A 25,385-nucleotide genomic window follows, 5' to 3' on the forward strand; every position below is an offset into this window, starting at 1 on the left:
TGAGAACAGAGGGAGTGGGAAAGAAATGAAAGAAAGAGGGAAGACAGATCCTCAGTAGTAAAAATGGAAACAAAGGAGAAGGGAAGCAGGGATAAGGCACCAAGAGAATAGGAGAGATGAGAGGAGGGGACTATAGGAGAGAAAGATCAGAGTGATGAAAAAGGAAGTGTAGATGGGGAGAAAAGACTCACATACTCTGAATGTATAGAGCAGGTGAATGAAAAGAATGTGTAAAAGAGCAATGGTAGTTAAGTTGCCTCTTACCCACTTACGGTAAGTAAAATAATGAAATAACGTGCCTGTCTTTATTCTCAGTGCTAAGATGGGCTGGGTAGACAGACCTATGCATGAGTTCTCTATGGGTGGAGACAAGATGAGGACTGTAGCCGGAATGCCAGGAATGGGCTGAGCTACTAGCACAGCTTAGTTAGTTAGCTATTTCTTTGACTGCAAATATATTGTTTCCTTCAGGGCAATTCATACTTTAGTGATTTAGATGATTCATCATTATTCCATGAAATAATTAATAAGAATAAAGTGCTCAAATTACCTAATTAAAATTATCTTTATTCTTTCAAAGCTTTGCCTAATGTGGATGAGCCCATATGCATTTGTGCAATGCTACTCAGAAGGCCAACTCCACGGGAGACAAAAATCTTACAAACACACACAAAAACCAACAAACACACTGCTTCTTTCAGCTGGAAAGTGTGGGGACACACACACAATGGGTTTAATGATGTAGTTGATTGAAATTTAAATTCTTGGCATAAATTCCCTATTTCTGCTCAGGATGGTAACAAAAATTTTCACTGGCCAGTTGACAACTACCTTTTGAGAGGCACTGAATCAAAGGGTGCAAAGAGCAAAACCACTTCATCCAACAGGTGCATCTGGCTGTTCACTCCAGATGATACACACTGGAACTAGAATTCACTACGAAATAATGTGTGACCTGAATTAGCTTAGCCACTAGAAAGGGTCAGAGAATAAGCCAGAAGGCACAAAAAGAATGATTAGTGCACAGCCGTTTATGACATACAAGCACTGTTACTTATATGTCACAGTACAAGTACTGCATTCAACATGAATGTGACCCAAGATAGATTCCTGTGGAACAGGTAGGACAGAACTGACTGCTAACTTGCAAATCAGAAGTTAAACATCAGAGCTTAGCATGCACCATGGTCATGGCTGAACCCATGACAGCATCTTCTCTATGGTCCCCAAAGCAGCCATTACAATAATAAAACCTTATCTTTAAAAAAGACGTCTTTAAAGGTAATTAAAGAAAATAAAATTAGCCTTTAGCAAACCTTACCTTTAAAAAAGACGTCTTTAAAGGTATTTAAAGAAAATAAAATTAGCCTTTAGCCAACTTAAGTCACCTAGACAATTTCAAAGAAAATTTTTGCCAATTCTTGTTATTCTCATAGACAGAACACTGTTGACTCAGCTGCATCAGGATGGGTGGTGAGGCAATGCCTGTTTATTTTGGAGGTACAAAGTATGAATTTCTGATGTGCAATTCTTAAAGGCACATTTAGTTCTACTGACACTTTGAAATCATATTAACTGGCAGATAAAGCATACCTCAATATCTCATGCTACATCTAAACCACATCAAACTCAAATCTGAATTGCACTTTTAGAAAATAATAGAGAATTTATGTCTTCTAAGAAACATTACCTTTCTTTTAACAAATTTATCCCAGTAGTTGTTGGGAAATGACCTAAAAAATATAAAAGCATAAAAGTAAAACAGTATTATATTTTAAAATGATAAATAACATATCACTTGAAATAAATAAACTACTTAAAATAATATCTTGCCATCCAAATAAAGGTACAGTGAATTAGGTTACCATCTTACTGCATAATTTTTCTGTATCATAAGCATATTAAGTACTATTTAAAATATTAGTATGCAAATATATGTATGTCAATCAGATAAAAAGATTATGGGATGATACTTTAATGGAGAAGAATATAATCACATTTGTTAATAAAGAGTATATAATTTTTACCATTTGTATATAACATATCAATACATAGATTTTCTTGTCAACTGTCTTTAAAATGTAAAACATATAGAAATCAGCCATCAGTTCTCTTATGAAACAAAAAATGTCTCACCAGTTATTTTCAAAGCAACTTCAAGCCTATAACTAATCCATTACTCTGGCACCTTGACCAATACAGTTTACTAAAAGGGATGAACTTAATTAGTGTTTGCATTAACGGGTAGAAATGTAAACAAAACATTTACATTTAGAATAATATGTACAATGCACAAATACATCGTCCCCACTGGTAAACTAAGAATCTACCAGAAACTTCTAGGAATAAGCAAGATGAATCACACTAAAAGGAAGAAGATATTTCATTCCTGAGTAGTATGAGCTACTCAAAAATATACCACTAACACTTGTAGGGCGAAAAATTAAATGCTGTGCTGGATTTATAACTGGAGCAGCAGCTCAACACTAAATACTAGCTGGATTGAGAAAGCATTTGTTTTCTGTTTTACATCATGTGGAAACACTTAGGTAGGTTTATGTAAGGCTGCCTGCCACATCAGCTGAAAATCTGTAACTCAGATACATTAAAAATGTTAGCCTCTAATGCTACAACTCTTTCCTTAATGAATAATTTTGGCTTCCTTAGCTTTCGGAGGAGATAACTCAGTGACTGTGCATGTTGTGCCTCCTGAACACTGAGCAATGCACACTTCCCTGAACACGGAGCAATGCCTGTGAAGTCCCATCAGCGCTGTGGAAATGGCTGCAAAGCCCTTTTTGATTAAGGACACAGAACACAGAGGGCAAAAATTGCAGGCATCCATTAGTAGGCTGGTGGCATTTAGTCTTTTGATTTTCTTGGCTGAATATCTAAATATTTTTCACTTGCGCTAAACTTTGGACAAATCAGCAGAACATCCAGCAAATTATATTCTCTGTCTTGATGTTTCTGAGTACGGAAATGTCTCTTGTAAGTCTTCACTCACTGTGTGTTGATTACGAGTCTGTCCCACTGGCCTTTAATGTCATCTTCTGAAGGCTGCTCTGTGATATAAAGTCCATCAAACTCCAATTTTCGGGCTACTTCCTTTTCTCGTTTAAAAATAACCAATGGTACCTACAGATGAAAAATAACATGCAAAAATCAGTTTAGATTTACTGGCATTCCCTGTGGTCACTATCTTCACAAAACAACTTTGGGAAGGAAATATTTCCAACGTACTTGCAGGAAGGTAAAAATTGAGAGAAAATGCACTAGCTACATTCAGACAAAAAGAAGCATCTAGAAGGTTTTTTGGAAAACCAGAAGACAGAATAGATATTATATGTACGCATATGTCTTAAATACATAGAGGTTCATAGATAATTGTACTAATGCTACCATTCTAAATGCTAAAAAGAAAAAAAGGTACTTAGGAAAAACTGTCCTTTTCTCTATATATATCTCAATGTGAATGGATGCAAAAAAAAAAAAAAACCCTTAGCACTCTTAGTAACCCTCCAAAATGCATGCTACTCTCAAAAATGCAGCTTTATTTGAGAAATCTCTTTAGCAATTCCATGCTCAGCATATCCACATGCTATGTGGAGATGAATTTTAATTTCAACATCAGCAAAAATCTTTGTCAGTTTGCCAAGATGTCTGTAGAACCTATTGATTCTCTTTTCAGATGGACAGACTTTACACAGGCGCAGACAGAAGAAAGAGGCAGACCTTCTGAAAGTATCTAAGAATATTTACCCACAAAAGACAAACAGGGAAAGGAGAAGATAAATTTCCTGAAAAAAAAATGCTTTATACTCTAGTCTTTTATCCCTGAGCTCTACCTTTTTAAGTCTTCTGGAAACTTTACAATCAGATGCATAGGGATGTAAAATAAAGGCATTTTGGTCTCCTGGTGACAATGATAAATAGGTTTGCACAGGTAATGGGCAGACCTGAGCACTCAGAGAGAGGCTATCTTGAAGACTGTTCACCAAATTTTATTTTTCCCTAGCATGTCTTTAGGGATAAAGCTGCATCACTTTCCAGGTGAAGTTGCATAAACTATAAAGCAAAGATGGCAAGAGGTGCTTACCTAATAACAGAACAAGCAAAATGCCTCCCTCTATAAGTCCTGACACAGTGGAGCTTGGCTGTGAGACTCAGTGAGGGGAGAAGCTCACTTCTGTGGGGCCAAGTTCTAGGTGAGAATGCCCATTGCATCAATAAGTACCAACAAGTAAGTGAATACTAAGAACAACACCCCTTTCCAGAACAGTCTGGAGCTAAGGATTGATCGCTGTAGATACAGACAGGCCAAGCCCAGCTATGCACGCACCTTAACCCACCTTTTCCCTCTGCCTATCTCCCTTCCTCCCCTTGCCCCACATTTGTAAGTAAAGTTCATGCAAACAAAATCTGCATCCCAGAGCTGGCTCTCTCGGAGGCACGCGCGCACAGACGCACGCAGGTACCCAGATGCTGCACGGGCTTACTTTCTTTTTTTTTTTTTTTTTTTAACAAATATCACATTTATTGAATTAACTATCTTGTTTTTCCTAAGAACACTGGGAATGTCTCTTTTTTTTTTCTTTTTCTTTTATTATTCATATGTGCATACAAGGCTTGGTTCATTTCTCCCCCCTGCCCCCACCCCCTTCCTTACCACCCACTCCACCCCCTCCCTCTCCCTCCCACCCCTTCAATACCCAGCAGAAACTATTTTGCCCTTATTTCTAATTTTGTTGTAGAGAGAGTATAAGCAATAATAGGAAGGAACAAGGTTTTTGCTGGTTGAGATAAGGATAGCTATACAGGGCATTGACTCACATTGATTTCCTGTGCGCGTGTGTTACCTTCTAGGTTAATTCTTTTTGATCTAACCTTTTCTCTAGTTCCTGGTCCCCTTTTCCTATTGGCCTCAGTTGCATTTAAGGTATTTGCTTTAGTTTCTCTGTGTTAAGGGCAACAAATGCTAGCTAATTTTTTAGGTGTCTTACCTATCCTCACTCCTCCCTTGTGCGCTCTCACTTTTATCATGTGCTCATAGTCTAATCCCATTGTTGTGTTTGCCCTTGATCTAATGTATGGGCTTACTTTCAAGCAGTAGTATCCAATGATGCAGAAGAAGGAAATGACCGTGTGAAGAATGGCAAGGATGCGTAGTGTGGGCTCCATGTAGCCACTGCTCTCCTCCAGGACGTAGTGAACCGCGATGATCCTGTGTGAACTGCTGTCCAGGCTCACGGCCACTTTGGTGGTTTCACTGGAACTTCGAGTGGGTAGTTCCTTTCCTTCAACCACAGAAGAAGTGGAGACCTGATTCAAACCATTTAAAACACAGTCAGTTTGCTGCATCTAATTTGCGATCGCAAACAAGAGACTGGGAACACAGCCTTTTTAGCAAGTAGCTGGATGGGAAGTTGTTGCATAATGAAAACACTAAAAGGTAAAGGATAAAAAGACTTCTCAAACACCAAAGGCAAGTAATCCATATACTTTAAAGTTCATTCTTACCTAACCAGGAGTTGTAAGGATTCCAAAGCATGCGGGATAATATTAAATGGTTTTCTTCCTAATTTCCCTAAATAATTTGATGTGACATGGGATAAGCCACATCCAGATAGTAACAAATAAGAAATTCACCTAATTTCCCCTTGGGTACAATGTGGTGGACCCTCTGCTAAACCCAAAAGACTTCAGCTGAAGCCAGCTGAGGCATTTCTCATTCAATGATGTGTCAGGAATTCAGCTTTCTTCTTTCATTCAAATGTATTAGAGAATAGGTTTGGATGTGTTCGCTAACAGATCTGAGCAATCTGTCCACGCATCTCAGTCTATTTGTACTTTTAGTCTGGTCATTAAAACACTCAGATGTACATACCTTATAAAAGAGCAAGATGAAATTGATTGCAAACGCCACAAATAAGGCCAACATTCTCATGTTGTAAAAGTTGCGAGCAAAATAGTTCTGAAGAGGAAAAAAGTTATGAAAGTTCCAGAGACTTGAAATGTTCTGACAATTTAAATAAAGCATCCATTCATTTCCTCTAAAGCTATCATTTGTTTCCTCTAAGCTATTAATGGCTATGCATAAAGCGCCATTCTCTGTGCTGTAACACATAAGGAAGAAACTTCTGACACCACAGAGAGGACGACGAATAACACACTCACAAATAAAAACCAGTTCCAGGAAGTGCCAGGTGCCATAAAGAAAAAGACCTTGGATTGAGGGATTAAGGAAGGAGGTGGGATTTGGATAGGCAGTCAGGAAAGGCATGCCTCAGGAGGTGACTTTGAGCACCAGCGTGGATGCAACAGGGGAACAAGTTGAGCCAACATCTGGGGAAGGATGGGTCAGAGACAGGGATATGAAGACAGGGCCTTGGGGTGACAGTGAGGCTATGTGTTTGAGGATGGAGTTCAGGAAGCCTCAGGAGAAGAAGGGAGGAGGCAGGAACAGGGAGCAGACAGGGGAGCAGGGGAAGGCATCAGAAGTTTCTGATGAAAGTTGATGTTGTCATTTAAAATGCCCTGGTTCATGACCTCTGAATCCATTTATGACCTCTGGGGTCACACTGTCAGAATAGGAAGACCGTCCCTTACCATTTCTGTGATTTGTAATGTGGACAAAGGACTTTATTCCTCTAAAAACTTCACTTTTCTCATCTGTGATATGAGCATAACAACAGAACCTGCCTTATAAGTTTGCTTTGAGGACTGAGTGAGTTAATATAAGGAAAGCTAGTTTAATCTTATATTAATAAGCATATCTATGGCATAATAGATAAAATAATATTACTATATTATAATTACTATTTTATTCTAGGAGAGATGGGATGCATTAAGAACTTGAAGAGGGTTTAGTGTAATTAGATTATGATCTAGAAACACTGTTCCAGCCACTGTGTAGAAAAGGGGACAGGTTAGAAAGTTCTGGAGGGCTGTGGGAAGAAGTGGTGTTGATGGTGGCTTAGCCTCAGTTGTGGCTTGGGGATGGCAAGTATTGGGTTGACTCTGGGTATATTTGGAAGGAAGAGCTGAGAATTACTGCTGGATTATGTTTGAGGTGGGAAAGAAAGAGAGGTCTCAGGGATGATAACGTCTGCATTTGGGAGCCTGAGCTACTAACTAAATGGTTGGCACAATTTATTGAGTTGGAAAAAAGCAATAGAACAGCCTAGAAGAAGTGGGTTTAAGGAAGTAGGCAAGAGAAATCAAGTATTTGTTGTAATAATAATTGTTGTTAATTACACAAGTACATGTGCCAAAGCTTAGCATCGTAAAGTATAGCAGAGTAATAACAACTCTCATTACACCCTCCACACATACACACCCCCATCTCCGTTGGGGCCATTTCTCCAGCAACGGTTCCTGGGACCTCTCAATATACCCTCCACATATACACCCATCTCTATTGGGGTCATTTCTCCAGCAAGGTTCCCGGCTTTACTGCCACAATTTGTTAGACCATGGCTGACCACCACACCTGAACTGGGCCAGTCACAATGGCTCTCCTTGGAAGGTAGAACCAGGTGACAGAGACTCAGATAGCTAACCCTGCTTATCTGAGCATACTGATCACAAATATATGGAGGGTGGGGGACCTGTGATGGCCTGATGTGGCCATGATTAGTCTTGTGCACAACTGGCAAGCATGGACAGTCAACTGCAAAGAGAAGCAGGAAGATGGAGACGGAGACAGAGAACATGTAAACCCTGGGACAGAAAGATGGGGAAAAGCCTCAACTACCTGGCCTATACACCTGCCCTGAAACATTCTCTTCTGGAACCCACCAAGATTATTGCAAAGTACAGCAGAATCCATCTATAAAGAGCTATCTCTGCTACCAGCATGCTGAATCAATGATTACCTAGTTATCCATAAAATCATGTTCAGATTACTTTGTAATAAGCAATTTCAGGAAAACATAACACTTGGGAACACTTCTGCAGAATGCAAGGGACACTACATAAAGAACCATCTTCTCTCTCCTCATGCTTTCATTTTTTTTCTTTTATTTGTCTCTACTTGAAGAATAATTTTGAATTATCATCAATGGGAAGTTGGCTCATTGATTTAGTAATTTCATAATTGGATTTTTTGGCAGTCCTAGGGTTTGAACCCAGGGCCTCATGCTTCCTATGTAGGTGATCTACAACTTGAGCCACTCCACCAGCATAAGTGGATTTTGTAATGAAAGGGTGACGGAACACTGTGATGGCAGTCCCTAAGTCAAAGGGTTTCAAGTGTTATGAATATATGGAGAGGTGACAGGTCTGACCAAGGGAGGCATTCACCGTAAGAATAAACACACCGACATACACATATACAAACTACACCAACCATATTCACCCTCCTTCACCCTCTCTGTTTAAACACTGCCCCCCCCTCAACACACACTGGTACCCACCCCTGGATGAGACCTGTTTTTCCTTCCCTTCCTCCATTTTTTTTTCAGTGTATATTGATTATTCCAAGGGGGTTTTGCCTTGGTATTTCACACATGTATATATTGTACTTCAATCAGATTCACCCCCCCATTACTATCTCTGTACACAGATGCAATGTGTTTTAATATTATTCAGTCTCTATCATTCCTTTTCTCCTCCCACCTCTGCACAGTCCTGTCAGAAAGACTACTGTTACAGCCATAAAGACTAGAAGTGCCAAGCAAATGAAAGGGACAGAGACAGTAGACAGAATCTTCATGCTTCCTGAGTGAAAACTGACTCTAAAATGGGAGAGGACTCCCAGCTGTTAAACAGAAAATGCCAATTCAAATTTTCATAACGAGCACAGGGTTCTATTCACTTGAATAAAAGTTTAGCAAGATGATCAAAAAAAAAAAAAGAATAAACACACCGAGACAGGCAGACAAAATACAGTCAGCCCTTGAATCTGCAGTTTCTCATCCACGAAGTTCAGCAAACACAGCTAGAAAATATATATTTTTTAAAAATGTGTCTATACTAAACATGGTTGGACTTTTGTCTCCTGAACAAATACGTAATTTTCCCCTAAACAATACATAATTAACAATTCCACAGCATTCACACTGCACTAGGCATTATAAAATAACCTAGAGATACTTTAAGTCTACAGAAGGATGTGTGTGGGTTATATGCCAACACTCTGCCATTTATATACAGGGCTCTGGTACTGGGAAGGGGGTCCTGGAACCAACGCCAGCAGACAACTATATCTGCAGGATTCAACAGCTCCGTGACTGCCCTCCATGGGAAGTTCAATGAATATTCACTGAGCCTGAATTATTATTCTCACAATACATCAGTAACAATATTCATTGCAAAACATCTTACTAGGAGTTTTTGTTGATAGGCAATGATTTTCTTCCAGAATGCTGACTCTGGGACCTCAGGTTCTCCATATCTATGTGTGTGAAGCTGCCTCAACTTTTGCTTGCACTTGTCTTCTTTGGCTTTTTCTTCTTTCTCTCCATCTTCCCCCCTGTGAAAATGAATGAAATACAAGCTGTCCAGAAACGAAACAACTAAACAGGTGCTATGTAGAGATGTACACGTGAACAAAGACTTCAGATGCTGGTGTCATTTTTGAAAACTAATTTTCTGGATTTTAGAATCAGGGACATGATTTCCTGCTGATCGCAGTTCCCCACAGACAGAGATAATTCTGTGAGGTTCAGGTCTACCGGATGCTTACAGGTTTGCAGTCTTTACACCCTATGGAGCAGATTCTCTTCCAATTGTGCAACAGAAACATTTCAGTGGAAAAAGAACAATGAAGGCTATTTGTTTTTTTCCAACATATCAGGCAGGCACTCTTACCTCTTCAACCACAATTTTTAACATTGTCCAGCCATTAAGATCTAAAATCATAGGCCTTTGCACTTGATTTTTCATATGTACAAAGTATGTAAGTATACTAATGTACTGATATATTAAGTTTAATTAACTTTACTCAATAAAATATTAATTTTAATATAATTGTTAATAATATTAATTCCAGAAAACAACAGAATTAGGAGAACTAGAATCTTATACTAAAAATGCCTCCAGGAGCCATATGTACTGGTCCATTCCTGTAAACCTAGCTACTTGGGAGGTAGAGACCAGGAGGATCACTGTCCAGGCCAGCCTGGACATACACATGACATTCTGTTCAAAAATAACTGAAGCTAAAGGGCCGGGGCCATGGCTCGAGTGAGTACAAGGCCCCAAGTTCAAACCCCAGTGGCACCAAACAAACAAAAATCCCTCCTAGGTTCAAAATATCAATCTTTCCTAAAAGTGAAAGCATAGATACATAAACCACATCCATAGACGGTGTAAGTAAACCACTGAAATGCCAGTGAGGGCCCATTATAGATGTCTGCCTTTTATTCTAATAGTCATTCATCTGACTGTTTTTACAACTGACGCAACAACGCGAGATGTAGACAATGCACAGTGCAGACTGCAAGGGACACACAAAGAGAACAGGCCAAAGACACGATCAAATTTGAGGCAAAAAAATAAGATGCTAAATTTTTATTTCTTTTGTAGATTTTTCAAAAGGAGCATACAAAATGACATGAAGTTGGGAGATGTGGCTTTTCAGTTATTACCATAAATCCACTGTGAAGAGAGAATCATGCATTTAATTGCTTCACATCCAGCTCTGCATTTCCTGCCTCAGTTTGTAACTGGGCTTTCCAGCACCAGACATGTTGATGAAAATGTAGATCCCTGGGCTACACACCAGACCTGCTGAGTCAGAATTAGGGTGGGCCCAGGAATCTGTGTTATTTGTTTTTTGAGGACAGGGTCTTATTATGTAGCCCAGGCTGGCCTTGATTTTCCTGCCTCAGCCTCTGGAATGCTGGGATTACAGGCATACACTACCACACCCAGGTGGGAGTCTATGTTTTAAACAATCCCTTCTTTCCTCCAAGGTGATTTTTATGCACTTGGCCTTGAGGCTACCCTTGAAGGAAATCACTCTGGTGGTGAATGCTATACTACTGAATTTGTGATGTTTGTTTCCACTTTTCTTTTTAAGGGACAGAAATATATTCATGGTTTTAAAGTAATGTCATCTTTTGGACAGTGTTAATGGGATCACTGGAGTCTTTCCTGCTGAGGGAAAAGTATGGAGTCCTCAGGGAACCAGGAGGAACGCACTGGTAGGCGGCTACACTTAGCCTTATTGTGGACTGATGTCCTCGCCATCACTGAGATGGCAGATCTGGTCACCCTGATTTTTCACAGGGTAAGCGTCCATCCTAGCTCCCAAAAAAGACAAGAAAAAGACTTCCTGAAACACAGGAAAGTGAACAGGAAGTATACATACTCAGCTTTTTCAGGTTCAGATTTGGTTTCTTCTTTTTCTTCCTTTTCTTCTTTTGCCTTCTGTTCCTTGAATAGGTCAATAAGGGAAAAAAGAGCAGGATTACACATCACCTCTGAACTCATCTAGGGAGCCACATGGCCACGTGTCAAACCATAACCCATGCAGGACACACTCGTGTAGCCTGAGGTAAAAGAGCCATGCGTGCTTTTCATGGTAGTAAGGAGCACTTCCCTCTTCTGCACACCTAACCTATTGCACCACACAGTGGCTATGGATCTCCTGGCTCCTTTCCACTTTCTTTTCTCATTTCAGAAACGCCGTTCTACCACCTACTCAAATCTCACTCATCATCCTTCAAGGCCAAGACAAAGCCCACCTCATCTAAGTATAACCCATACTGCTGTTTGCATTTTCTTAACATACGCACTCGTACTGTCTATCCTGGTTAACACTTAATAATTTTCTACGTCTTCATGTGTGTTCTGTCTCTTTAATCAATTATTTAAGGCCATTTGAGAGCAGTGACCACTTCTTTTTTGGGGAAAATGGCATGATTTGAATTCAGAGTCATGGCTTGCTAGGCAGGTGTTCTACCACTTGAGCCACACCCCCAGCCCTACTTTTTTATTTTTGATTCCAACATTGTTAGATGCATAGCAAATATTCATAAAATATTTGAGGATGGAATGATGGGGCCAACTGTCTCATATCATTAGGGGCTACTACTTAAGTTTACATCTTGATAGGTTAACGTAGCAATTTGTAAAGACTCTTAAAGGGCTAGCTTTGCCTACCAACAAGCCATTTCTTTTGAGATTCCAGTCATGTACTTAACACTGATGTCACCAACACAAACCCCAACTGTCCTCATTTATCGTGCCCACCTGAAATCCAGAGAGAGAGCTGCCACGATTAGAGATAAATTACCTGAAACTTTTCTTGCGCCTCAGGGATGGGCACTGGATTGGACATTAGATCACTGAGGCCAGCATTTGGATTGTGAGGAATGAGTTTGTACTGCCCTCCTTCCCTCTTCAGATCCAAGCCAAATATGTCAGAAAGAAGGTCACTTTCTTCCGTCAGTTCCTTTAAGTCGGTCAGATCTTCAGAGGGAAGGGCGGCCTCCACGGGTTTCCTCTCTCCGTCCTCTCCGTCTCCTCGCACCTCATCCTGAGTGGGGTCCGGCATGTTGGCTAACAGTTCTGCCACTTTGATCTTCTTGGCACCTTCCACCAGGCTGCTCCCCAGGAGCAGGCTACAAACGATGCGGAAGAAACCTCTGCAGACACTGGCCACAAAGTGCAAGAGTGTGGTGAAAACGCTCCAGTAGGAGCAGAAGACAGCTGTGACCAGGTCCTTGACTGTCATCTTCTTCACTTTTTTCATCTGCTTCTTCAGGCTCTTTGGGCTGAGCACCCGCACGAGGGTCAGGACATTGTACCTGAGTGCAAACAGGGCCGACCTGACTGTCAGGATGGAAAAGAAACCCATCCTGGGCCCCTGCTCCTCGGGCCTCTCCTTGTCACTCTCTTCTTTATTCGCAGACCTCTCGTTCAGATCGGACTCTGAGATCTGGGCCGCCAACTGCATCTCAAATATGGTGTCCTCGCAGAAGTTCACGAAGAGCTCCATCTTCTCCTTCTCGCCCCCCTCATTGACCACGTCGAAGATGAACTGCCTCTTGGACTCCTTGACCTGCGGCTTCTCCCACTGGGTGCGGCTGGACTCGCTGATCTCGAAGTACACCCTCTCGATGCGCTTGGCACTGCCCATGATCTCGATGCGGCCCAGGAAGGGCTGGAAGTAGTTGAGCACGCTCTCGGCCAGCTCCAGGAAAGTCTGCAGCCGGGTGTCGTTGGGCATGTGCTCTGAGAGGTTGGTCAGCAGGACGGCCACATTGAAGCCGATGTCCTTGGCGGGCTCGTGGAAACGTTTGACAAACTCTTCGTAATCCAGGGTTTCGTTCTCATCCGTCTCTGCGCAGGACAAGAGGAACTCGGTCTCTGACTGTGTGTAGTGCTTGTGGCTTTCCATGGCTTTGTGGAAGTCCCGCTTGGAAATGACTCCTTTTCCATCCGGATCATACTCTTTAAATGTGTCCGAAGATGTCAAGTCCTTCAGTTTTAGGAACATGTCAAAAAATTTGAGAATCATCTCTACGTTGTTGGAAGATTCCACCAGCATATCCACCATCTGTTTGCCGATCGTTCCGTTCACCACGTTACCTGGTGGGAAAGCAATTGTGTTTGTTCAAAACAGACATCCCTGACAAAACCAGTTCTATAGAGAAAATAAACAACATAGGCCTTTAATGAAAACCAAATCAAAGGGACCTCCTTATTTATTTCCAAATGATCAAAGTTTCAGGGAAAGGTGGGTAATTATACCTACACTATACTTTCAGGCATGATTACATAAGAACTTACATAAACAGATCAACAATGCAATAAGAATGACATACGTAAAGCAATACTTGAACAAAATCTGACTTATGTCTCTCCAATTAATCAAAGAAACAACATGTTTTAGTTAAAGAAAAGAAGGCAAATTGTCAAAAACTGAAGTCTAGTCTCATCTTAATGATGAAAATGAATGTTTACACAGCCCTGTAGGGTTGAAAACTCCCTATCAAAGGTAATATCAGATGTAATGGCTTATATCTGTAGCCAGGTACTTTTTATTAATTCTGATTGTATGAATGAGGTAAGTGGGATTAACAAGCCCAAACCAATGTGTCCTTTGTGAGGTGATTATCAAGGACTAGTGCCAGAATATCAAACCAAACCTTCTGATCACAAATTATTGCTTCTTTTTGATTTATGATGAAAAGCCTTTCTTCATACACCTCTTATGATGCAGAGTGCTGATAGCTAAAAAGGATAATCACTGATAAGATTGAGAAAATTAGATTTTATCCCAGATTATAGAATCACAGACTGCTTTATTCCTAGAACACTTTGTTCTGGGAACAAAAGACAGACAGTAGAAAATGGTGCTTGGCAAGAGGTCTGTAGAGTCTATTTGTAAACCCATGGAATTCAGTGTGTGGGATCTGGAGGCATGGATGGACTGAAACCAGATCCACCTGCTCAGGGGACTGAGCAAGGGGTGGGGAGGGGGAGAGGGCACAAATTTCTCAGCCTCTGCACCTAGGGTTCCTCATTTGTAAAACAGGATGCCTGCCTCAGCTAACCGAAGTAGAGTTATCAGTGCCTTGAGGAAGAAAAAGGGAGAGACTGAGAAAAAATAAGATGGAATATAGTATCAAACATTCCTAGTTACTCTGGTCATATTTACATAACTTCACTATACTCAGTCTGCCATGGTCTCTGTTTGTTGAGAAGGAAACTGAAAAATGGAACAGTAGCTTGCCCAAGGGTCACACCACCATGAAGAGGGGAGCCAGACTTTGGAACCTTGGGGGTCAAGTGCCCAAGTTTTTAATCATAACTTTTTCTGCTTGATACAGATGAGACATGTAATAGCAAGGAAAAATTAGTTGAGGGGAGAACAGAGAATAAAACTGGGAGCTTGTGGGGGTTGGAGGGAAATGAGCAGGGCTGAGGTATCTCCTGCAGCATCTCTCTCCTTCACCTGCCAAGACCTTAGGAACTCACAGGAGTGGCTATGTGGTCATCTCAAAGCAGCAATTTACCCAGTTGGAGTTTACCCAAACATCCACAGTCCCCACTGATTACAGAAGAGCAAACACAATCAAATATTGCTTAGACACTGTCTGTGTGGAGGGCGTGCTTGTAGAATAGCATTCTGGAATGAGGTGTTATCAGACAACATTACTGCTCTCCTTCTGCACCTATGCAGGTTGACATAGGACACAGCTCCTTTTTAAAAACACTGACTTGAAAATAAGAATAACAAACTCAGCAATAAACCAGTGCTACCAGTCAGATCTTACCATCTCCATAAGTACACATTGATCTTAAAAATGAGAGAAGAAGAACTCGAAAGTGTAAATAAATGTACCTTCTAACATGGATAGCAACATGACCACCATATCCTTCTGAAGGTCCATTAATTCTTTCAAAAGCTCAATTTGACTGGAATCCTGAAAATGTTAACAGATTGTATATGAGATAACAGGATAAAAAGTATGCAGCCAGAACATCCATTTATTCTCACAGAAAAATGTACTGTTTGCCAACAGTGAGTGCCATCATGCATCGTGGAACCAAAGAAAGCCAATTACAAATATGTAGCTTACTAAACATAGATCGGCTTTGAATTAAAGAGTATTTACTGTTCATTTCAATATGTGTTCATTACAGTACCTGTAAGTAAGGACTAGGAGTGTGTCTTACAAGCACAGGGGAGAGACTACAGACTGATGGACACTCCAATGCCAGGCAAGACTCAAGTGCTTCTATACATTTGCCAATTATTTTTTGAAAAGACTGTATCTTTTCTTATTTCTATGTCTTACATAAAGTTCTATGGTATGTAAAACTAATCTATTTTAGAAAAAATAGACATATCCAGGACATATAACATAAACTTACCTTACACAAATATAGTCAAAAATGCCCGTGGATGTTACCTATGCTAGTATTGCACATTGTATCTTGTCCAGTTTCATTGAGCTTTTACAAACTTCTCTGCTTAATGTTTCCTGGGAGTTTTTGTTTTCTTCTGTTTTTAATTTTGCTATTTTTATTATGAAAAAAATTATTTTACAGAGATATGTTGTAAAAGTCACTATGCTTAGATTGAGTGCCTAGAAATATGGGATGTGACTATAGCTACCTAGCAATACCACATCTCATCAGATATTTTTTCAGAGGACAGTTTGCCAACTTCTTCTTTTTCTTAAAACATTTTAATTAGCATACATCAATTGTACAGGGGGGATTCACTGTGACATTTCTGAATATGTATGGTTACATTGTAATTGGTTAGGTTTGCCCCCATCTCCCTCTCTTCTTCACTACCCACTTAAAACAATTGCAGAAGTTTTCATTATTCTATTTCATATATTTATAAAAACTACATCCACCATGTCCACCCTCCTTTATCCCTCCATTCATCCTCCTCCCTCCCACAAGTACCCATCCCTCACAGAACCTATTTTACAGTCATCAGATTTTATTTAAACTATCCTTTTAAATTTTCTTCTTTAAAAATTGAATAAGGAATCATTTTACTTACTTGGATTTTGCTGTATTTGAAACTAAATTTCTATACTGCTAGAAGGGTGGCTTTTCTTCAGTAGCTGTTACCATGAACAACTGCTAGGTAACACCAGATGATAGTAAATGATGAAAACCCATGAACTGAGAATTCTCTTGTGAGCATATAGATTATATTCATGCCAGTTTCCTTTGCTTTCTAAAATGCCACTCACAATTAGGTGGAAGAACAATGAGATGTCCATATTTGACTGATATCACCAATAACTAGATATTAGCATTTTCTCATTGACCAATGTCAGGCTCCTCTGAGTTTTCTTGCTGACTAGGTCTCAACCTTGAAGTACAAAGATTTGAACAAACACTAGCATAGTTTTAAAACAGCTCATGGCTGCATCCCTAGGATGGACTTAGCCCCATGTACAGTGCCTGCTAGGGAAAAAGCAAGGCTACCAAAAATCTTACCATCCCTGACAATACCCAAGGCATTGTGCCCAAGTCTCCTGAGAGGACAGACCCCTAACTTTGATAATTGCCAGTTAGCAGACATGGCTGGCACAACCACATTTACACCAAGTGACCCTCTGTGACTTTTCACTTCTCTGACTCTCCTGTTCCCCCTCCTGCCCTCCTTCACAGTCTTTGGTTCTCCCTTCAGAATACCCACTCACCTCTACAAACTGAACTTGAGTCAAGTTCACACGGATTCTTCCCTGTGACAACAGTCACTACTGATTAAAATCCGTCCTGACCACTGTGGCATCCAGCTTGGCCCATCTTTGACAATGTGCCATTGCGTATAGGTCAGGAGGGGTGTGAGTATCCTCACTCATACAGCGAAAACAAGGCCTTAGGGAAGAAGGGACTGTCCCACATTTATGGGACAAGGGAGTGAAACTTTTGGGACCATAATGGCAGTATTCCGATTCTAAATCTAACCTTATTTCTTTCTACCTGACCACCTAACAGACACCCAACCTGACAAACATGTCAAGTCTCTGGATAGGATATCAACATTCACTGCATCAATGGGACATGGCTACTCAAGACTGATACTAAAAAAAACCTTTCTATTAATGCATCATTTAGTTCCAAATGGAACAGACACAATAGTGAGAAAACAATAAGCTGTTTTCAATAGGCAAACCCAAGTTAACACAAAAACATGGTGCAAAGTCTGTCTCTTCCTTATTGCCTTAGCCTTACAGCTATTATTTTCTCTTTGGCTTCCAGGAAGTTAAATTTCCTGGTAATGGGTGAAAGTCATCTTTGCTTGTTCATGACCCTTTAAGTACTATCTCCCGTAAAGAGAGATTTGTAACAGGTTACAATCCTTTAATATTTGTGAAGGGGAGGCAAGTTCCAATGAGCAAGTACAAGGCAGCATGTCTATGAGGATTGAAAAGCAATTATTTGGGGACACCCCCATTTTTTTTCTCCACTACATTTAGTTCATTGATACCCTTCATTCTCACATTTGAATACTGACTCCCATCTATCTATTCTCAGCTTGCATAAAGTAGTTTTTTAAACACTATTTTGATGTAGAGTAAGATGCATCAGGAAGTGATCGATGAGAGATAATGTCCAAACATAAGATAGCATGTTTACGTGCTAATGATCACAGCCAGCAGAGAGGCCGTGATTTACAAGGTCATTAATTTACCTGTGACAGCTTCATCTGCATGTGAGCAAACACATGAAGAAAGCCCACCACCGCATCCCACAGCCTGCTGTGTGCCAAACTCTGCTGGTTCCCAGTGCAGGGACCCTGGAGCGTAAACAGAGAGATGGCAGTCATTCCTGACCGTTTATGTGCCAAAGTCAACTTTAAAATAACAGGGAAAATGGACTCAGTGTTAATGTCTCATCGCCAGCATGTCAGCTGGAAACACAGGGACCCACAATGAAAGACACAGATAAGGCGGTGATAATGGTTCCCTTGACAAGTAAGTGTGCTCTTCACTGAAACACTTAATAAGTCCTCGAAAATATTTCTGTAGGATTTTGTGTTCTGCTTTCAAACGAAAAATAAAAGAGTTGCAGACTAATTCATTTTTTCTGACTTTGATCTCTCTAGAAGAAAAGGATAAGTAAGGTATCAGTGTTTGGGTTGTTCAATCAAATCAACAAGTAGTCACTATCTTTTGTAAACAGACTATGAGAATGTGCTTAAGATGAGAGGCTATTATTTCTTATTCATAAATCGTTATCTGGATAAAGCATTTCTATAGAGGAAGAAGTCTTCAACATTTTCTTAATTACACAACTGTTTCACAAATGGTACAACCATTAGGATATTTTTAGAAGACTAACACTTGGTCATTAATTTCATAACTTTACAATCCAAGGCAATTAGACTTTGTTAAAAGGATTACTTGGGAAGCCTCCTGAGTGACAGGGCTCCAGAGCTATGGGCTCATACAGAAACCAAGCCAAAGCTTTACAACTCAGTGTGAACCAAGCTTAACAGTCAGAAACTGCCAATGACTATCTCAATAGGGACTTACACTTTAAACAATAATATATACATGCATATGTATATTTATGGACAAAATCCACACATAGACAAAAATACATATATAGAGACAGACAAGCACACACATACACACACACCATGAAAATGGATAATGTGGATTTTATTTTGAATGAGAAAAGCACCAAAGTACAGTTCCTAACACTCCTTTTTTTGCTGTACTGAGGATTGAACTCAGGGTTTTGTGTATGCTAGGCAAGCAGGCTACCTCTGAGCTACTCTTTTTGAATTATATTTAAATTTTTGAGTCCGTGTCTTGCTATATAGTCCAGGCTGGCTTAAAATCTGTGATTCTCCTGCCCCAGCCTCCCGAATGCTAGCAACACCACACCTTGGTAGTTCTTAACTTCTAATTCATTCATTCATTCACACGAATGACTCATAATTAATTTAAGTTTCAGAACACTTTCAAGCATTTCATAGTTTACTCTAGGAACAGATGATGGCAATACATGATGCACTGAAGACATGGACAAGAGGCTGAAATGGAGCTTTGTCCCATTTTGGCTTAACTTGAGGCCTTAAAGCTGAGAAGGAAATACCCACCAAGTCCCTCCACATTACAAAAGCAGGATATGGACTCAATACCTACATAAAAAATGACTGAAAATGATCTTTCCACCCTAAGGAAATAAAGGGGTTGAGTTGAAAAGGTGATGCTTTGAAGACAGCACTCCACACACTGACTCTACTGTGAGAATGCTGACTTCAAGACGTCCCTTGAGGGGCCTGGTTATGTTTCTTGAAGTTGGGAATCACAAGGTCTGGGATGAGAAAGCGTTTTAGACAGAAAGTGATTGTGAAGAAAAGTTGTGTGTTTCCTACGTGGGATACTGAGGAAGGAGCCACTCTTACCTGTCTGAGATCCTGCCCAAAGTCATGTAAAGAGTAATGTGATTCCCAACAAGGGGAATGGACTTTGAGCACATGATAAAAGCGACAGCACACAAGGGAGGGGTAAGTATAGGTAAGACACCTAAAAAACTGGATAGCATTTGTTGCCCTCAATACAGAGAAACTAAAGCAGATACCTTAAAGCAACTGAGGCCAATAGGAGAAGGGGACCAGGAACTAGAGAAAAGGTGAGATCAAAAAGAATTAACCTAGAAGGTAACACACACGCACAGGAAATCAATGTGAGTCAATGCCCTGTATAGCTATTCTTATCTCAACCAGCAAAAACTCTTGTTCCTTCCTATTATTGCTTATACTCTCTCTTTGACAAAATTAGAGATAAGGGCAAAATAGTTTCTGCCAGGTATCAAGGGGGTTGGGGGGGAGAGGGAGGGGGTGGGGAGGGTAAAGGAGGGGGTGGGAGAAGGGGGGAGAAATGACCCAAACATTGTATGCACATATGAATAAAAATAAATAAATAAAATAAAATAAAAAAGAGTAATGTGATTCCATGGTGGATGGAACCAGAGTCTGTGGGAGCAGCTGGATAGGAGTGCATTATTCCCAGGCACCAGGGCAGGACAAGGGCCAATCTCCCTTGTTAGAGGACGAACACAATTCGCCACACAAGAGGGCTAGTTCTAGGGTAGAACCTAGGATTCCATGTGCCATGGAGGAAAGGCTTTGGCTCTCCCACCCCAACTTCCTCAGGCTTCCCTGAGGAAGCCTGAGACTGACTAGCAGGAGAAGGAGGAAGAGAACAAACGTGTGTGGACAGGAGAAAAGGCTAGGTTTAATTGCAGGTCACTAAGTTCAGCTAGTGAAGCAGACATGGTAGCTTTGTAGTTTAGTCCAACGTGGCTACACTTTACTTCTGTCTGCCTATCTTAACTTGCTTCAAAGCAATGGATCTTGAGCATTTCACTGCAATTGAGTTCAACATCAACATGGTCCTACTACATGGTGCAGAAATCAGAGTGTAAAAAGCAAGGAGGCCATTAGAGGAAACTAGAATGCCATTTTGAAGGAAATGAACTTGTCTTTTCTATAAGTGATACTTTTCTTCATGTGATATTTAGGGTTTTAATCAAAAGTTATGATTTTATATTATAAAAGAAAAGAGTTGTATTCTGTGACTTCTAGGCAACCAGTTCTGGCAACTCTTCTGTGACAAGAGTTGAAAGTCCAAAGACAAAGCACTAAGTTTTCCTTTAAAATTAAAATAAATTACAGCTTTTTTGTTTTTGGTAGTACTGGGGTTTGAACTCAGTGCTCCACACTTGCTAAGCAGGATTTCCACTTGAGTCATGCTCCTAGCCTGTGGTCATGGTTTTGGATTAAGTGCCTACACAGACAGTGTAAAAATCAAAATGGAGTCACTCATGCAGAAGTTCCAGGTCACCAAGCTGAAACTAAGCTGTTTATCTGGACTTCAGAGAAAACAGGAGAGAGAAAAATTTCTCAAACAAGCCAGGTTCAATGGGCAAGATAACGAAATTCTCTCTGACTTAATCCTTGCACAAAAAGATCATGGTGAAGTAACTTAATATTGACTTGATGTTCCATTGTTCTGTCTCCCTTTCTGTGATTCACAAAGAAAGCAACTTAAAATGACCAATATTCTTTGCTGTTTCTGCTTTCTTCAGTCTTTTTCTGTCTATAAACCTAACGTCCTCAGCTTAGCTCATTGGAACGCTCATTCTATTTTATGAACTGAACTATTGCCTGATTCTAGAACTGAAAATAAATCCCATTCAGATGTTAAACCAAGTAATCTGAGATAGGAGGAACATTTGAGGCCAGATGGGGCAAAGTTAGCAAGACCCCATCTCAGAAACAAACCAGTGTACGCCGACAATCCTAGCCACTCAGGAGATGTGGGTAAGGGGATCACAATCAGCGGTGGCCCATGAAAAACAAAACTACCTGAAAACAAACAAAAGCAAAAGGCAGGCATGGCTCTAGTGGTAGAGCTTGCCTAGTAAGCATGAGGCCCTGAGTTCAAATTCCGGTACCACCAAAATAAAAAAGAAGTTAAGCTAAAATGTTGTAAATTTATCTTAAAACCAAAACACATGGAGTGAACTTTACAGGATGTGCTCAACCTTAGATGTCCACTTCTCAGAGCTGTTAGCCAGTTTGGAGGGAATGGCTGCCTCTGCCTGCCTGTGGATGCAATCATTGTCCCTAGCACAGAAACCTTTGCTGTAGGTGGGAAGGCAGGGCAGTCTTACTTTCCCAGAGACCTGATGGCAAGGACAGGAGAAGTGTCCTCTAGGACCCTTGTGATACCACGTCCTTTTAGTCACACGATTTTTCTTCTTCTTCCCCTTTGTTAGCACTTGCATTGTAATCCTGCAGGTAATTATCTTTAGCACAGTTGTTTTGGGTCTTCCACTCAGTTCTCTATAGTTAGCAAAAACGTGAATAAAAAGCAAATATACAGTGCTGTGATCTAAAAGGCACTCCAAAATACACATGAAGCTGATGATCTTTTATTCACTGTCAGTAGTTAGCCAGAATACAGCACAGAGACTAGCTTCTCCTAAACTTATCTCACTAAATGAGATATGCTAACCCGAACTGGATCCTGGACTAGAAAAGGGCACTGAGGGAAAAATGAGCAAAATAAGAAGAGAGCCTGCAATCTAGTTAATAGGACTATGCCGGTGTTAATTCCTTAGTTCTGACAGGTGTGCTACATTGATATCAAATGTCAACAGGAGGGAAAACTGGGTGAGTCACATATAGAAACTCTGTAGATCTCTGCAACTTCTCTGAAAACCTGAAGTTATTTCGAAATAAAAACACATTTATTAAAGCGTAAAGTCATTTCAGAAATGGTTGCATTAGAGGACTACGTCATATGGACAGGGAGTGACAGAAGTTAAAATGAACGGAGAGGGTGAACCGTGAGACCCGACCTTAGCTGATGTCCTTTGACCATTCTTTTACAAATGCGTTCTCTACCACATCTAACACTTTTGCACACTGTGAGAGCTCAGTGCATGTATCTAGCTTTAGATACATTCAGGGACTTCACTTAGTTTAGGTTCCAAGAAATGCTCATTCTTGGCTGAAGAAGCATTTATGTTTCATTTGGAATGCAGAAACCATTTTACTAACTATTTCTCCAAATTCATCTGCTTGCTAAGGTCGTCGGTCAAGGTTATTTAATCATGGCAGTGCACATAAACGCAGTACCGTTACCTTTAGGACATGCATGAGGATACGCTAAGGCAACCATGGAAACCAGGAAAATAAGGACGTTAATGGATGGACTAAAACAGACTCACTTCTACTTTCCTTTGATTTTTAAGAAAACGTGCCAATCAGTGTGACTTTTTCATTTTCAAAAGGTAAATTAAGGGCTGCGCATGTTGCAGTTGGAATTACATCTGTAACTATTCAGAATCTTGGTTTGAAACCAGCCTAGGCAAAAAGTTAGTGAGATCCCATCTCAACCAATCAACCAAGCATGATGATGTGTGTCTATGATCCCAGCTGTGCAGGAGGCTGTAAATAGGAGGATGGTGGTCTGACCCTGGTCCTGAACAAAAAGTGTGAAACCCTACCTGAAAAATAACTAAAGCCAAAAAAAGGGGTAGTGGAGTGGCTCAAGTGGTAGAGCACCTGCCTAGAAAGTGTGAGGCCTTGAGTTCAAACTCCAGCACTGCCAAAAAAGTTGGAACGAGGATCTTCTTCCCCCATCAGGGAGAACACTAATACCAGTAGTGAGATCCTTTCCAGGCACTGAATAAGGCACAAAGGACAGAACCAGGCTGAGGATGTCATCATTATTCTTCCCTACCACTCTTTCCCCCCAGCTGGTTTCCATTGGCCCTGAGTTCTTCATTCAGGCAACACCTCTAACTCTGAGAGGCTCTCTCCCCTTCAAGATTATGGTTAGACTAACAAAGTGAACTACACATCCCTTTCTCCTGGACACCTTAGCACAAGACTCATCACACATCCTGACTGGCCAGTTCAGGGAAATCTTAGCCACTGAAATAAGAGACAGAAAGTCAGAAACACTGATGTTCTGAAGATTGAAAAAAAAAAAAACGAAGGATTATATAAAATTTTATTTTGTACATATCTGAGGTCAAGACTAGAAGTTTAACCTAAGGAGACTATAAGACAAACCAATGTAGCATAACAAAGTGCATTCCCACGGTATTTGGAATTTATCCACGATGTATGGTGTACACACACAAACAAGGATTCTCAGCAATGTTCTCCTTAAGTTTCTATGAAACTTCTTCCTCACTATTACTGGAATACTATAAGGGTGGTTTGAGGATCCACTCTCCCCTTTTCCCTCCTTCCCCTCTTCTCTCCTTTCTTTCTTAATATTTATTGAGTGCTTCAAACATAATCCAGTACCTGGAGACACGACCGAGTCAAGGTCACATTCATGCCTCTAAGGAGTTAATTCCATCTCTACATGCCAAACGGTAAGAATTTTATTCCCTATAAAGACACATTTCAACCCACTATTTTAGTTGGACATTGGTGAAGGGACAATGAAGTGATTGGTAGGAATGTGGAAAATACTTGGGCATACTGCATTATTTTCTCTGGGATTCATTGCAAACAAGTTGCGTCTGTTTTCATTTTTCTTTCTTCAAATAGCAGAAATGTCTTAGCGTTTACCTGAATGTACTCTGTCAGGGTGTTAAAGACTTGTTTTGCCACTTGAATAGCTTTGGAGAAGTTACGTTGTCCTTGTTCATCAATAACGTCTTTCCCTGAGTAATACCAGTAGAAATCACTGATTGACTCCTAGAAAATACAGATGAGGTTATCAAGGCACACAGTAAAGGTATCACACTCATCTGTCCAGCCTTGGACTCCATAACAGAAAAGTCTTTTAAATAACAGACACAGCAGCAACAAAAATGTAAGTACCATTCTTGAATGATTACCCCAACCATACAATATGGAAACCTTCTCCCTACACAAAAAAAAGCAGCAGAAAGCTTAGCTTTAAAAATTACTTCCTGTCTCTGATGACCTTGAGCAAATGTAAACACTCGTGAAGATTAGTGTGTATTCATCCATTGAGCAAGGTTACGCATTGACAATGTGAGCCCAGAAATTAGACACATGAAGGAAAGGTATAGTTTTGGTTGCTGTCAGGAGCATTTTAGCAGAGAGAGCCCCATGATGTTCCTTGTTTTTTGCGATTGCCTCTGAGGAAACTGGCTAGATTGGTTCCCAATACTAATCACAACTGTACACGAGCACCTAAATAAGAGTCATCTTTTCCAACAGGGTATTTTCAACATTAATTTCTATTTTGAAGGGACTTTCAGTGGCTAGATGAATGAAACAATTTAGCTAAACATATGAATTATGTTAGAGTTCTGAAACATGATTTTAAGATCACAAATATGTTTTCTTGATATATTTGTTTTCTAATGCACTGATTTCCCAGGAAACTTTAAATTAAAAAAAAAAACTTTGTGCTATTACATCCTCAGAGATTAAT

General features: G+C 40.3%; 1 protein-coding gene across 13 annotated transcripts in view; it reads right to left on the reverse strand.

The window, feature by feature from the left end:
• Ryr2 (ryanodine receptor 2) overlaps nucleotides 1–25,385 on the reverse strand; it is a 591,935-nt gene that overhangs the window by 20,314 nt on the left and 546,236 nt on the right. For 11 of the 13 annotated variants that reach the window (XM_074056805.1, XM_020157460.2, XM_074056803.1 and 8 more), the window contains 10 exons: nucleotides 24,548–24,676; nucleotides 18,128–18,232; nucleotides 15,302–15,383; nucleotides 12,245–13,542; nucleotides 11,318–11,382; nucleotides 9,328–9,475; nucleotides 5,888–5,974; nucleotides 5,101–5,322; nucleotides 3,008–3,138; nucleotides 1,691–1,733 (listed from right to left, as the gene is read on the reverse strand). In XM_074056805.1, the coding sequence (XP_073912906.1) occupies nucleotides 1,691–1,733; nucleotides 3,008–3,138; nucleotides 5,101–5,322; nucleotides 5,888–5,974; nucleotides 9,328–9,475; nucleotides 11,318–11,382; nucleotides 12,245–13,542; nucleotides 15,302–15,383; nucleotides 18,128–18,232; nucleotides 24,548–24,676 (2,310 nt within the window). The remainder of the gene's footprint in view (nucleotides 1–1,690; nucleotides 1,734–3,007; nucleotides 3,139–5,100; nucleotides 5,323–5,887; nucleotides 5,975–9,327; nucleotides 9,476–11,317; nucleotides 11,383–12,244; nucleotides 13,543–15,301; nucleotides 15,384–18,127; nucleotides 18,233–24,547; nucleotides 24,677–25,385) is intronic. The other 2 variants (XM_074056794.1, XM_074056804.1) reach the window with 2 other exon arrangements.

This window comes from Castor canadensis, chromosome 15, assembly GCF_047511655.1.
Source record: "Castor canadensis chromosome 15, mCasCan1.hap1v2, whole genome shotgun sequence".
Lineage (NCBI taxonomy): Eukaryota > Metazoa > Chordata > Mammalia > Rodentia > Castoridae > Castor > Castor canadensis.